The 13757-nt window shown below is 39.8% G+C and overlaps 1 protein-coding gene across 1 annotated transcript; it reads right to left on the bottom strand.

Annotated features, from left to right (window-relative positions):
- Window positions 1-8524: 8524 nt before the first annotated feature.
- LOC107958077 (uncharacterized) lies at window positions 8525-9694 on the bottom strand. Its single transcript, XM_016893747.2, has one exon. The coding sequence runs from the start codon at window positions 9692-9694 to the stop codon at window positions 8525-8527; it is 1170 nt and encodes a 389-aa protein (XP_016749236.2).
- Between the last annotated feature and the right edge of the window lie 4063 nt (window positions 9695-13757).

The following is a 13757-nucleotide window of genomic DNA, read 5'->3' as shown; positions in this document are numbered from 1 at the left end:
CTTCCCTCTTATTGATTTTGGGAGGGCAAGACTACCATATATCCCACATTCGAAATTTGAGCTACCTGTTTACGGGTTTTCAAGTCAAAAACCCTTTGGTCTCAAAGTGCCCTTTGCTGTTTTCACCTTAGCCTCTCCAAAATTTTTTGGTTTTTTTTTATTTTATTAAAAAAGCGCCCTTTGCGGGTTTTCACCTTGGCCTTTTTTTTTTTAAAGTGAAATACTTCTTGACAGAATCTGAATTTACAAGATTGGGCAAGTTTCTACCATCCATCTCGGCTAGAATCAATGCTCCTCCGGAAAAAGCTTTCTTCACCACGTAAGGCCCCTCCCAATTAGGCATTCATTTTCCTCGAAAATCTTTCTGTATGGGAATGATCTTTTTCAAAACTAGGTCTCCCTTGTGGAATTTTCTAGGGTGAAACTTTTTTTCATAAGCCCGCATCATTCATTTTTGGTACATCTGACCATGACGGATAGCTCTTAGCCTCTTTTCCTCAATCAAGTTTAATTGATCGTATCGAGACTGGATCCATTCTGCTTCGTCTAACTTTAACTCCGACAACACTCGAAGAGATGGGATCTCAACTTCGATTGGCAACACCGCTTCCATTCCGTAGACCAAGGAGAAAGGGGTTGCCCCAGTTGAGGTTCTGACTGACGTTCGATAAGCAAAGAGGGCAAATGGTAACTTCTCATGCCAGTCTCTGTAGGTTTCGGTCATCTTCCCCACAATTTTCTTAATGTTTTTATTGGCCGCTTCCACTGCCCCATTCATCTTTGGGCGATATGGTGACGAGTTGTGATGTCTGATCTTGAATTGACTGCAGACTTCCGCTATCGTACAATTGTTCAAGTTTAATGCATTGTCAGATATAATCTTCTCCGGCATTCCATATCGACATATGATCTCCTTTTTCAGAAACTTGCTCACTGCCGACTTTGTCACACTAGCATACGAAGCGGCTTCTACCCATTTGGTGAAGTATTCAATAACCACAAAGATGAATCGATGCCCATTGGAAGCTTTCGGCGATATTGGTCCAATCACATCCATGCCCCACATTGAGAATGGCCATAGAGCAACCATGACATGCAGCGGTGAAGGAGGCACATGAATTTTGTCCCCGTAGATTTGGCATTTATGACATCTCTTGGCGTAATTGACACAGTCTCCTTCCATGGTGGACCAATAGTACCCGAATCTCATAATTTGCCTGGCAATTGTAAAGCCATTAGCATGCGTCCCACAGACACCTTCATGGACTTCTTCCAAGATTTTCTTAGCTTCTACGGCGTCTACACATCTTAGTAGCACTTGATCTTTTCTTCTTTTGTATAATATATCCCCATCTAAGACATAGTCGATGGCCAGTCTTCTTAGAGTTCTTTTGTCATTCTCGCTTGCCTGGTCCAGGTATTCATTATTCTTCACGTATTGCAATATATCGTGATACTAAGAGTGATCATCTCTCTCTTTATTTTCTTCAATATTGTAACAGTGGGCCGAAATTTTATAAATGCTCATTCGGATGGGTTTGACATCTTCTTGTTTGTTCACCTTGATCATGGAAGCTAAGGTAGCCAAAGCATCAGCCATCTGATTTTTGTCTCGTGGAAGGTAGTGGAAGGTAATGTCATCAAACTCTTTAACCAGTTCAAGGACCAGTTTTCGATAGTCGATCAACTTAGGATCTCTAGTCACCCATTCTCCCTTGAGTTGATAAATCACTAGCGCGAAATCCCCATACACCTCTAGCACATTAATCTTGCGTTCTATGGCTGCATGGACTCCCATGATGCACACCTCGTATTCTGCCATGTTATTCGTACAATCAAAATCCAATTTACTAGTGAATGGATAATGATCTCCATTTGAGGATACTAAGACGGCCCTGATTCCATTGCCCATAGCGTTTGACGCCCCATCGAAATTCAATTTCCAATGAAGTTCTTCGAGAGCACCTTTTTTAGTGGTAGCAACACACATTAGGTCTTCATTCGGGAAGTCGAAGTTTAAAGGCTCGTAGTCTTCCAAAACTCTACTGGCTAGAAAATCTACTATTGCACTTCCTTTTACTGCTTTCTGGTTCACATAGACTATATCGAATTCAAAAAGCAGAATCTGCCATCGAGCCATCCTTCCATTCAAAGCTGTTGACTCCATCATGTACTTTAAAGGATCCAATTTTGAGATGAGCCAAGTGGTGTGATACAACATATACTGCCTCAGCCTTCGGGTTGTCCAAATTAGGGCACAACACAGCTTCTCTATCGGTGAATACCTTGCCTCACATTCTGTGAAATTTTTACTAAGATAGTAAATAGCATTTTCTTTCCTTCCTGACTCATCATGCTGACCCAATACGCATCCTATGGAATTCTCAAGTACTGCCAATTACAGTATCAATGGCTTATCGGGGTTAGGTGGCATTAGCACCGGAGCGTTGGATAAGTACTGTTTAACCTTGTCAAAATCCCTTTGGCATTCTTCATCCCATTCACCCGGGTTGTGTTTCTTGAGGAGGTGAAAGACCGGGTCACATTTCTCAGTTAATTGTGAAATGAACCGAGCAACGTAATTTAATCTTCCTAGAAAGCCTCGAACCTCTTTTTGAGTACGCGGCGGAGATAGCTCTTGTATGGCTTTAACTTTGTCTGGATCGATCTCGATCCCTTTCTCACTAACCACGAATCCGAGCAACTTTCCAGACTTGGCTCCAAAGGTACATTTGGCGGGGTTGAGTTTTAGCTGAAACTTCCTCAACCTCAAGAACAATTTCCTTAAGGCTTGTATGTGCTCCTTCTCTGTTTGAGACTTTGCGATCATATCATCGACATAAACCTCAATCTCTTTATGCATCATGTCATGAAAAAAGGTTACCATGGCTCTTTGATAGGTAGCCCCCGCATTTTTTAGTCCAAATGGCATTACTTTGTAGCAGAACGTCCGCCACATAGTCACAAATGTGGTCTTCTCCATATCTTCAGGATGCATCTTGATCTGGTTATATCCAGAGAAACCATCCATGAATGAAAATAGTGAGTGTCCCGCCGTGTTGTCCACTAGGGTGTCAATGTGAGGCAGTGGGAAATTGTCCTTCGGGCTGGCTTTGTTCAAATCCCTGTAATCCACACACATTCGCACTTTTCCATCCTTCTTAGGGACTGGAACGATGTTGGCTACCCAATCTGAGTATTTTACCACCTTCAAGAATCCAGCGAAGAACTACTTTCGAACCTCCTCTTTTATTTTTAGCAAGATGTCGGGCCTTATTCTTCGGAGTTTTTGCTGAACTGGCTTACATTCCTCCTTTATGAGGAGTCGGTGCACGACGATATTAGTGTCCAACCCAGGCATATCTTGGTATGACCATGCGAAGACATCTTTGAATTCCTGAAGTAATTCAATGATGTCTCGCTTTATTTCTATGGTGGTACACGTTCCGATCTTCACCCCTTGCCCCTCTCCTAAGCTCACAATTTCAACTGATTCTTTGCAAGATAGGATTTGTTTCTCGTCTTGTTCTACCATTCTCAATAAATCGGGAGATAGGTTGCCTTGGTCATCTTCAAAATCTTGAGAATCCTCCATACACACATTTCGCTCAAAAAGAAACTCTGAGTTGCTAGTAGTGTCACTCGTATCATTGATATCTGGGGACCTGTTATGAGGATGAAGGCAGATACAAAGAATCAAAAGAATTCGAAACATTTATTCGTGTGGTATGATTATGAATGACGAATGAAAGAATATTTAGAAAAATGTTTCGAGAATAAAATAATCCGAAAGTAATCATTTGTATGATTATGAATGAAATTGAAAGGATGATAATAACCATGCATTTTATTGAAATAACGTTTTTTAAACATCAGCCTATTTCACAAAAGATTCTTATTACTCCTAGGCCTAGAGCAATAAGTATGTTTTGGACATTACTCTGAACCAGTTCTAAAAACTACAGGAATCTCTTCCGCAGTCCAGTTGTCCAGAACACTTCCAAATGTGTAAGGGCAAATGCCCGACAAATTTTCTCCCCCAGTCTCTTCTTCGTATGTGGCGTTGATGTCCAAGCTTTCCAGCCTTTCTTCTATGGCTTCCTTTTTGGGCGTACCCCACTCGGGATGAATGATTCCTCTAGACACAAAGGTTTTCGATATGTGGGGGAATATCATTGGTTCCCATTTGATTTCTCCCCCGGTCAACCGTGCTCTCCTTTTTTCTTGCTTCTTTTCTAGCTCTCTTCTCCTTTGTTTCACATCTGGCTTGAATCCTAAGCCGAAGCGGTCTCTCTTGTCCTTCAGTATTGGCGTTTCAACCTTTCCTTGTAGATATCTTCCAAGTCCTCTTCCGGGTAGGGCTCCTTTTCCAATTGTCAACTGGAGGCTCATCCTCGTGGTTTTAGACAATTTTGGCACCAGAATCTTGCTTCCCTCCGCGATGAAGGTTGTATTAACAAATTCTAAAGATCGAAATGAACATTCGATTGCTTCATCATCTGTCTCCAAATTGGGCGCATTATTGCTCACAATTGCAATGATATCCACTTCAGCATTGATCGTTATCAACCTCCCCTCTGATACCAGCTTCAACTTTTAATGCAACGAGGAAGGCACTGCCCCAGCTGAATGTATCCAGGGCCTCCCCAATAAGCAATTATATGAGGGCTTGATATCCATTACTAGGAAATCCACCTCATATATGTTTGGCCCAATCTGAAGAGGTACCTCAATTTTGCCCATCACCTTTCTCTCCGTGCCATCAAATGCTTTTACTATGTTCTGGCACTCCTTCATGTGAGAGCTGTCCATAGGTAATCTGTTTAGTGTGGTCAATGGCAGGATATTCAAAGCTGATCCGTTGTCAATCAGTACACCTGGCAGCGTATACCCTTTACAGCGCGTGGTAATGTGTAGTGCTTTAGTCGACCCCATGCCACCGGGTGGTATCTTATCGTCATTGAAGAAGATATAGTTGTCGACACTTATGTTACTAACCAGACGATCCAGTTTGTTAGCGGAGATATCATTGACAACATATGTTTCATTCAAGACCTTCATTAGCGCGTTGCGATGAACTTCCGAGCTTAGAAGTAAGGCCAGTACTAAGATACGAGCTGGTTGTTTACGTAGCTGTTCTACCACGCTGTGTTCACTATGCTTTAGGAATTTTAAAAACTCCTCAGCCTCTTCTTCATTAACTAGCTCATTGACAGGAAGTTCAGATTTGGTCGCTTTTTCCTCCACCCCTTCGACCACTAGGGCTTTTCCTTTTACGGGTTGTGCCTTCTCGCTCGCTGTATCGTAACGTCTCCCGCTACGTGTATAGGAGCCCCTATCTTGGTCCTTTTTTAAAGTGTCGACCAGGTTTTCTTTCCCCAGAATTGTCACATTACAATCATAATTCCATGGGACCCTTTTACTATATTTGTAGGGGAAGACTGCAGGTCTTTGGATTATGACCCTTGGTGGTAGTTGAACTCTAGCTTCATTATTTTTGGGTCTCAATATGATAACCACGGGGTAGTTAACTGTTTGATTTTGTGCCATCGACTCTCCCTCCGACGCACGTATGTCTCCCTCTACAGGGTTTTTAGTCTCTTCATAGAATTCCATTTCCTTATTGTTTATCATGTTCTGCACTAGGGCCCTGAACTCGACATACTCTTGGATTTCATGCCCCACCTCGTTGTGGAACTCGCAGTAGTTCCTCTCTTCTTTAGATTCTCTTCCCAAATCCAACGCGATCAAACCTCTCTTGACCATCTCCCTCCATACTTATCTCTACGGAGTCCTGATTTTCGCAACCTCACACTTAATCTTCTTATTTTTGCCTTCACTTATCCTGTTCACTCCTTGGTCGGTGTGATTGGGGAGTGGGTTTCCTGCGACGTTAGGCGTAGCTGGGTCATCAAATCTCACGATTCCCACCTTAATGAGTCTTTCGACCACTTTCTTGAACGCAGTGCAATTTTCGATTGAATGCCCGGTAATTCCTGTGTGGTATTCACATTGGGGGTTTGTGTCATACCATTTGGGATACGGGGGCTGCACTGGCTCAAGGTAGAAAGGTGATACCGCATGAACGTTGAACAGGTTCTGGTACAACTCCCTATACGTCATTGGTATAGGGGTGAATTGTGGCCTTTCTGTGTTCTTCCTTGCATTGGATTCTTGTCTTGCAGGGCTTTGTTGATTAGTGGTCATCGTTTTGGGTTGATTTACGGTAAATGATTTGGGCTGCCCCTTGTTGAATGTGCTCGTGTTGTTTACTTCATTGTTCTTTTTCCTCGGGGCTGACTTTCTAGCACTCTCTCCCGATTCTATCTTGTCGCTCCTTACAGCATTTTCGATCATTTCTCCCGTCATCACTATGTCAGAGAAGCTTTTGGTGGCGCTTCCCAACATATGAGTGATAAAAGGGGCTTTCAAGGTGTTAATAAAGAGCATTGTTGTCTTTTTTTCTAGAAGTGGCAGCTAAACTTGTATGGCCACCTCTCTCCACCTTTGTGCATACTGTCTGAAGCTTTCATTTGACTTTTTCTCCATATTCTAGAGAGTGATCCTGTCGGGGGTCATGTCCGCCACATGATTGTATTGCTTCATAAAGGCCTAAGCCAGGTCTTTCCATGAGTTAATTTTGGCTCGGCTCAGTTGATTGTACCACTTAGACGCTGCTCCAACCAGACTATCTTGAAAGCAGTGGATTAGTAACTGGTCATTGTTAACATATCCCGTCATTCGCCTGCAGAACATGGTGATGTGGGCTTCAGGGCAGCTTGTTCCATTGTATTTCTCGAATTCAGGCATTTTGAATTTAGGGGGGAGAACTAAATCTGGGACCAGGCTCAGATGCTTAGCATCAATCTCTTAATGATGATTCGCGCTCTCTATGGCTTTGAATTTCTCTTCAAGCCATCTACATCGTTTTTCTAATTGTTTTTGCGAATCCATCCTCGCCTTTTCCTCTTCAGCCACTTCATCTAAGTCGGGAATGGGCAGATAGTTCGGGTTGTTGACAAAGTTAGAGCCTGAGCCGGTTTGGAAGTTCATCGGAATTGAAGCTCCGGCCTGAACTTGTTGAGGTATGATTGTGACTGATGGTTTTGGAGGTTAATCTCGAGCTTCATCGGTATATGCATCGGAGTAAAGCCAGGGGGTATTGGAGATCTTCATTGGTTTCCTCAACTTGGTCCATGAGGCCCTTTCCCTTATCCATTCCTCCTAGCAGTAATTTGGATAACTGAGACATCATCTCTCTCTGAGACTCCATCATTTGCTCATTCATCTCTCGTTGAATTTTGGCTAGCTGCTCTTCCATCTGGGACTGCATTTGTTCTTGCATGTCGTTTTGCATTTGCTCCAATTTCTCAAGTCTCTTATCCATTGATTTTTTTCTCGTACCGTAGGGATGCGAGGTTGGTTGGTTTTCGTTGGTTTCCAGGTTACTGAAATAATTTTTAATTAATTAATTAGAAAACTCTTATGGCCTTTAATGCATGATGATATGATGTAATGCAAATATATGAATGCAAAGGAGGCATCAATTTTGATTCAAATGCCCTTATAAAATTTCACTTTGAAAATAAAATCTTTTACATAAGGCCGAGTTATAGATAAAATCTCGCTCTAACACTCAAAGTCCTAATTTTTCTAAGCAACGAGGCCAGCTCTTGTCCGCGGTCTGACTTTAATTCATACTTCAAGCTCAGTGTTTCCGCTTGAACCGCTAAAGTTTGCAAGTAGTCCGCTACTTCTCGAATCTGGGTTATGGCTTCCCCCATAAGGTGATCTCTGTTTCTGACTTGGTCTTGCACATGATGAAGCTGCTCTTTCCAACGATCCTCGTTTGCCTCAAAAATTGGATCCGCATCTCGCAGTTCTGCAGTGACGCCTTTAAATCTTCTATCTTTCCTTTCATTTCTTCTATCTTGCTCAAGCTTGCCCTCAACTTTATTGCGGTGTTACGGTTTTGATATTGATGCAAAGACTTCTCGAGTTCTGCCACTCTAGCCCTTAATTCCCCTCGCTCATTTCTACTTTCCGACAGACTCTTCTCCAAATCTTCGTTTCGTGATTGAGCTTCTCGAAATTTTCTTTCCCACCAATCAGTATTGGCTTTTTCTTCTCGAATTTCATGGCGCCATTGTTCGGAAGTCTTACCTAAACCCACAGTCCTCATAGATAGGCGCAGCTTCTTGTAGTCTATCTTTAAGCTGTCCAGGTCTTCTTCGGCCTTAGTTTTTCCTTTTCTCCATTTCTCAGCTTCTGACCTCTGAACATCAGCATCTAACCTTATATGCATCTTCTCTTCCTTCAACTGTTCAATCTTCTTCCCGAGCTCTGAACTCTTCTTCTCGAAATCTTGCCTTATAATTTCCAATTCTAATGGGGCGACTTGTAATTGTTCCTCGATAGGTCGAGTATTCTCCAAGCTTGGCCTAGGAATATTATCATTAATCCTCTTTTTAAACCACTTGCTATACTCGGGCGTTACCATGGAACCGACGGCTAACCTCTTCATCTAACAAGTTTGCTTCCAAGCATCCGATAACTCCCGAACTCTCTTCTGAGCACCTTTAAATGAGAATTCACTCTGAGCAAGCCCATAGGTCGTGGGTACAAACTGCCTTGACTTATATTGCCTCAAGGCTAACAGCGGAGTATACCCGGTAGCTCCCCAATTTCCTAACAATGACACCCAATCAAAGCTACCACATCGGTACATGATCTCCTCAAGAACCATCCAATAAGCTCTCCACTTGATATCCCCCACCTTGAGGTTCTGAAGAATGTCCGTCCACTTCTCCTCTAAGATATCCTCTCTCCTTTGTATAGCTGCCTCTTCTTTCAACGGGGAATAACCCTCGGAGAAGACTAGATAGGAAACTTTATCTACCTTCCAAAAGTGCCCGTGGAACCATGCCATCAATAATTGCGCACATCCAATAAATCGCCCCTCGCCTGTCTTCCGACATGAGCTCAAAGATCTGAACGTTTCTGCCAATATTACCGGTACCGGTGTGATTCCCTTTTCAAGGCGATCAAACAAGTCAATGACCGCCTCGTCCACGTGCCTCAAAGCCTTAGGAAATATCACTAATCCGTAGATGCTTAAGGCAAATATATCAACCCTCTTTCTTTCATCTGGATGTGTCAAGATCAAATCTCGCAAATTCTCCCAAGGGATACATTTGCTATCTCCTTTTTGCTGAATCCGAGCAGTGACCCCAGGCTCGCTCATCCCAGAAATGCTAATCAGTTTCTTCACGAAAGTCTGACTACTAAAAACTCGAGCATAAGTCTTCCGGACCTGAATTTTGGGACACCTGAGCAAAGTAGTGTATTCCTCCATGGTAGGTACCAAATCCACTTCTCCAAAAGTGAAACATTTGTATACAGAATTCCAAAACTGCACCAAGGCTTGGAACAAATGCTTATCCACTCTAATATCTAGCAGGTAGGATACGTCACCATAATTTTGGTAAAACAATTTCTTGATTCCTTCATTCCAACTAGCCCAAATGTCTCTCAACTCTTGTAACTCGTTCTGTACTACATTGACGCGAGTGAAATCTTGCAGCTCCGATACATACCCTTCTGCGAAGCTATCCCCTCTCTCTGATCGTAGCCTCTCTGACCATGCACGAACGGCCGCATTATCCTCGACTTTACTAAGAAATTCATTCTCCATGTCAAATTTTCTAACTTAATAATTGAATACGAATTAACGCCTCCTTTAGTATGTAATGTTATGCAAAAATGACAAAACAAAACAAAACACCGGTTAGTGTCAAATAATAGCGATAGAATGCAAGCACATAAACGATAACTATGACGCATATACGGGTAAGTACTAAGGCTCGACGTTGCTTCACCCAAGGATGGTTCCTAAGGTTCACTATATGCGGTTTAGTTCTAGAGATAAGGTACCCGAACCAGTAGATTCCTCAATCCTCACCCATTATAGGCTCATATAGATCGAGTTCAGTTCAGGGGGATACATTTCCCTATGACCATGCGGAGATGAAAATCTCACGAAATCATAGGTACAGATGTACCCCGGAAGCAATCCACTAGCCCATGCAGAGGTGAAAACCTCATGAAAATGTATTTTCTTACTCCCACTTAGAAGGTGTGATCACAGTGGTCATGCAATAAAATGCAGTGCTATTTTACAAGACCTACACTAAGGCAATCACACAATCAAATGCAATCGAAAGATACATGATTTTTAAAGTAAATTTTCAGTTTTCGATAAAAGGACAGTAAATAATTGATTTTTATGGCTCGACTCTCATTCATCCCCAGCGGAGTCGCCAAGCTGTCGAAACCATTTTTTATTTCAATTTAAAAAATAATGGATCGATATTTTGGAAAGCTAAAATAGAGTCGCCACCAATCTTTTCTTGTTTAGGTGTGATCGGGTCACCTAAGAATTTGGTTATTTTAATGAAACATTTTTTATTTACTAAAACAATTATGCTGGTCTACGAAAATTATGAGAAAACGGGCTCGGGAGTCGGTTACGTATGAGGAAGGATTAGCACCCTCATAACGCCCAAAATTGGTACCAAATCGATTAGATACTGTCCTTATGTCTAAAATTAAAAATGTTTTTGAATCGTGGTTCTTTTTAAATAACATTTGAATAACCCGAGTTGATTGCCAAAAATCTTCTTGTTTCGACGTCCGAAAGTTTATAATTTGAAATTAACAGAAGGATGCCCAACTATTTGGTCCAACGAAAAACTGAAACCCCAGCACAGTGGGGCACGATTCCTCGAATTTACAAACATCGAACATTGCCTCACCTTAGAAAACATGAGTGAAATTCTGAAGGGATATTAGATTGTTTTGAACGAATGAAAAAGCGCAACCCAGTACAATAGGGCTCGATTCTCAAGTCCCCAGACATCGAACATCGCCTTTGTTTTGAAAGGTTTTTAATAAATATGAACGAAAGCCTAGAGGAATATTCGATTGTTTTGAACAAGCGAGAAATCACAATCCAACACGATAGGGCATGATTCTCGGATTGTCAAACACCGAGTATTATCTTCGTTTTAATGGATTTTTAAAAGACCTGAGTGAAATTTTGAAGGAATATTTGATTATTTTAAACAAACGGGAAATTGCAACCCAACACGTTAGGGCACAATTCCACGAGTTGCCAAATATCGCATACCGCCTTCGTTTAAGGGATTTTTAAAAGATATGAGTGATATTTTGAAGTGATATTCGATTATTTTGAGCAAACACGAAATTGCAAACCAACACGTTAGGGCACGATTCCGCGAATTGCCAAATATCAAATCTCGCCTTCATTTTAAAGAATTTTTGAATGAATGATTATAAAGCTAGCTTAAGACGTATTAATTCGATTTGAAATAAGACGAAATTAATCATAAAATTTGGGTTTTATAGAACCACATTTCACAAACCAAGTGAAAAATGATGATATGCGGTAATAGGCACATAGGAGATACAATCAATTAACAAACTAATAATTAAATATAACTATCCTAAAAATGCAACCCAATTACAATAATACATGGAGAATAGTTGATATAATAATACCATGACGAAAATGATAACATAACAATCACACAAGCAAAACAATGCATATAATAATATGCCCCAATAATGTACATAGCATGATATAGAGTAATCAATGCAAGATATAAAAACAACATAGCAGTTAGAAGCCAATTTGCTATAAAACGATTTTAAAATAATAATGAATAAATGGACTCATATATATAGGTTGACAAATTTGTATGAAAACTAGGGATAGCTATAGGATTTTCGGAATAGATATTATAGAATAAAAATTTGAATCAAATTGCGTGTAAAATATTTTAGACACAAGTGCATTTAAAATTTGACAATGTACATGATAATTTAAATAATGTATATAATATGAAAGAATAATAGAGATATATGACAAGATATAATGCACTAAATAGATTCACAAAATATATATGCATAAATAACTAAAATAATAATAATAATAATAATTTGTAAAAACATAGAAATACCTACAAGCTTAAATTAATTTTATAACAAATTGTATAATAGATTTAAAAACATGCTTATATATATAAAGAAGACTATATGCATGACAGAATAACAAATAAAATAATATATATAAAATAGTCTTAAATAACAAGGAAATAATAAAACATATTTTCCAAAGAATAAACTATATATATGATAAATTTGAAAGGAAATACAAATAAATAGATTAAATATATATATATGTAAAATAACATGGAACTAATAATGTGTATAAAGTAAAACTAATTTTGTCATAACTCATATATGTATTAATATAAGATTAATATAAATATTATACAAAGTTTTAGAAACAATATGATATACAAGGTAATTTTAAAATAATAGCTTTATAATTAAATAATAATAACAAATCATTAAAGTAATTTAAAAATATAAAAAAAAAGATGAATGCCAAACGAAAAGAAAGAAAAAGAATGAACTATGCCAAAAATAAAAAACTTAATTGAGATAAAAGCAAATTAAAAGAGATAATTAACAAATAGAATAAACCGTTGAAAGGACCAAAGTGTAAGGCGCTCAAATGGCCAAGGATTAAAAATGAAAATAGTCCCAATTCCAAAACGAAATGCTTAAGCGCTGACTAAATTGGAGTAGCACGCAAAGTTCTGGGCAAAGATGAAAGACATGGGATAGGATTAAATTAAAAGTGGTACAAATGGGAGGGACTGTCCGCATAAATTACCCCTTTTAGATGGAAATGTGCAATTCCAGCTAATGAGCAGGTCAACACGCGGTTTCCAACTTCTTAATTGCACCACTTTAAAATTAATAGCTTTTATTATACATTTATATTTTAAAAGCTTACAAAACCATTTTCTTAAGCACAGACCTCCCAAATTCCTAACCCTCAACTAGGTTTCAGTCCATAAACTTACAGCAGTCGAACCACCACCAGATCCGGTGGCCGACAGCGCCGACGACGGCCTGAACCTACCAATGGTGGAGAACTTTTCAGCCTTGAGATCTCTTTTCAACTTCGATTTCAACGAGAGGAACCTTTGGCATATCTGCAAGATAAGGCTCTCCTCGCTTTTTCTTTAAACAAAATTGATTTCTTTATATTTGATTCGCCCTCTCTTTTATTCGTTTTTCATGCGATAGATCAATCAAAAAAACATAAACTAAATCGGAAGAAAAAAATGAGAATCACCTTGTGGAGACCTTTTTTAGAAAAGCTTTTTTGTATTGATTTTCCTTTTGTGTTTGTGTTTGCTCTTTTTTATTGCCTGTTGTGTATTCGTGAAAAAAAATGCTTTCCTCTTCTTCTCCTCTCTTCCTTTACAAAGATTAAAAGCTGGGCTTTTATAGTCGAAAAAGGAAATAAATCGAAAAAATACAATATACTTGTTTCCATTCGCTGCTGTTTTTGTTTCCTTCTTGCAGGTACAGAGTCTGTTGGCATGCGTACGGGTGCAGGCGTGGCATACGAGGGCTGTGGAGGTATGGGACTGCTTCTTGGTTGTGGCACAAAACGAAAAGAGGGGGGGACCTAAGGTTTCTGGAGCTGTTAAGGGAATGGGCCTATTGGGCTTGTTTCGATTTGGGCTCATGATGGGTATCGGGCTAGGGTTAATGTATTTGGGCTGCTTTGTACCAAAGACCTGGACTGTGGTATACATATTTTTTTTTGTGATTTTGTTTTTTGTATTTTCGTTTTGTTTCTTGTCTTTATACGG

Source organism: Gossypium hirsutum, chromosome A08 (genome assembly GCF_007990345.1).
Source record: "Gossypium hirsutum isolate 1008001.06 chromosome A08, Gossypium_hirsutum_v2.1, whole genome shotgun sequence".
NCBI classification, from domain to species: Eukaryota; Viridiplantae; Streptophyta; class Magnoliopsida; order Malvales; family Malvaceae; genus Gossypium; species Gossypium hirsutum.
The sequence above is the reverse complement of the archived record's forward strand: the minus strand, read 5'-3'. Positions and strand labels throughout refer to the sequence as shown.

Excerpts from the sequence above, each read along its gene's own strand:
- LOC107958077 (XM_016893747.2), bottom strand. The coding sequence starts at position 9,694 with ATGGAGAATGAATTTCTTAGTAAAGTCGAGGATAATGCGGCCGTTCGT.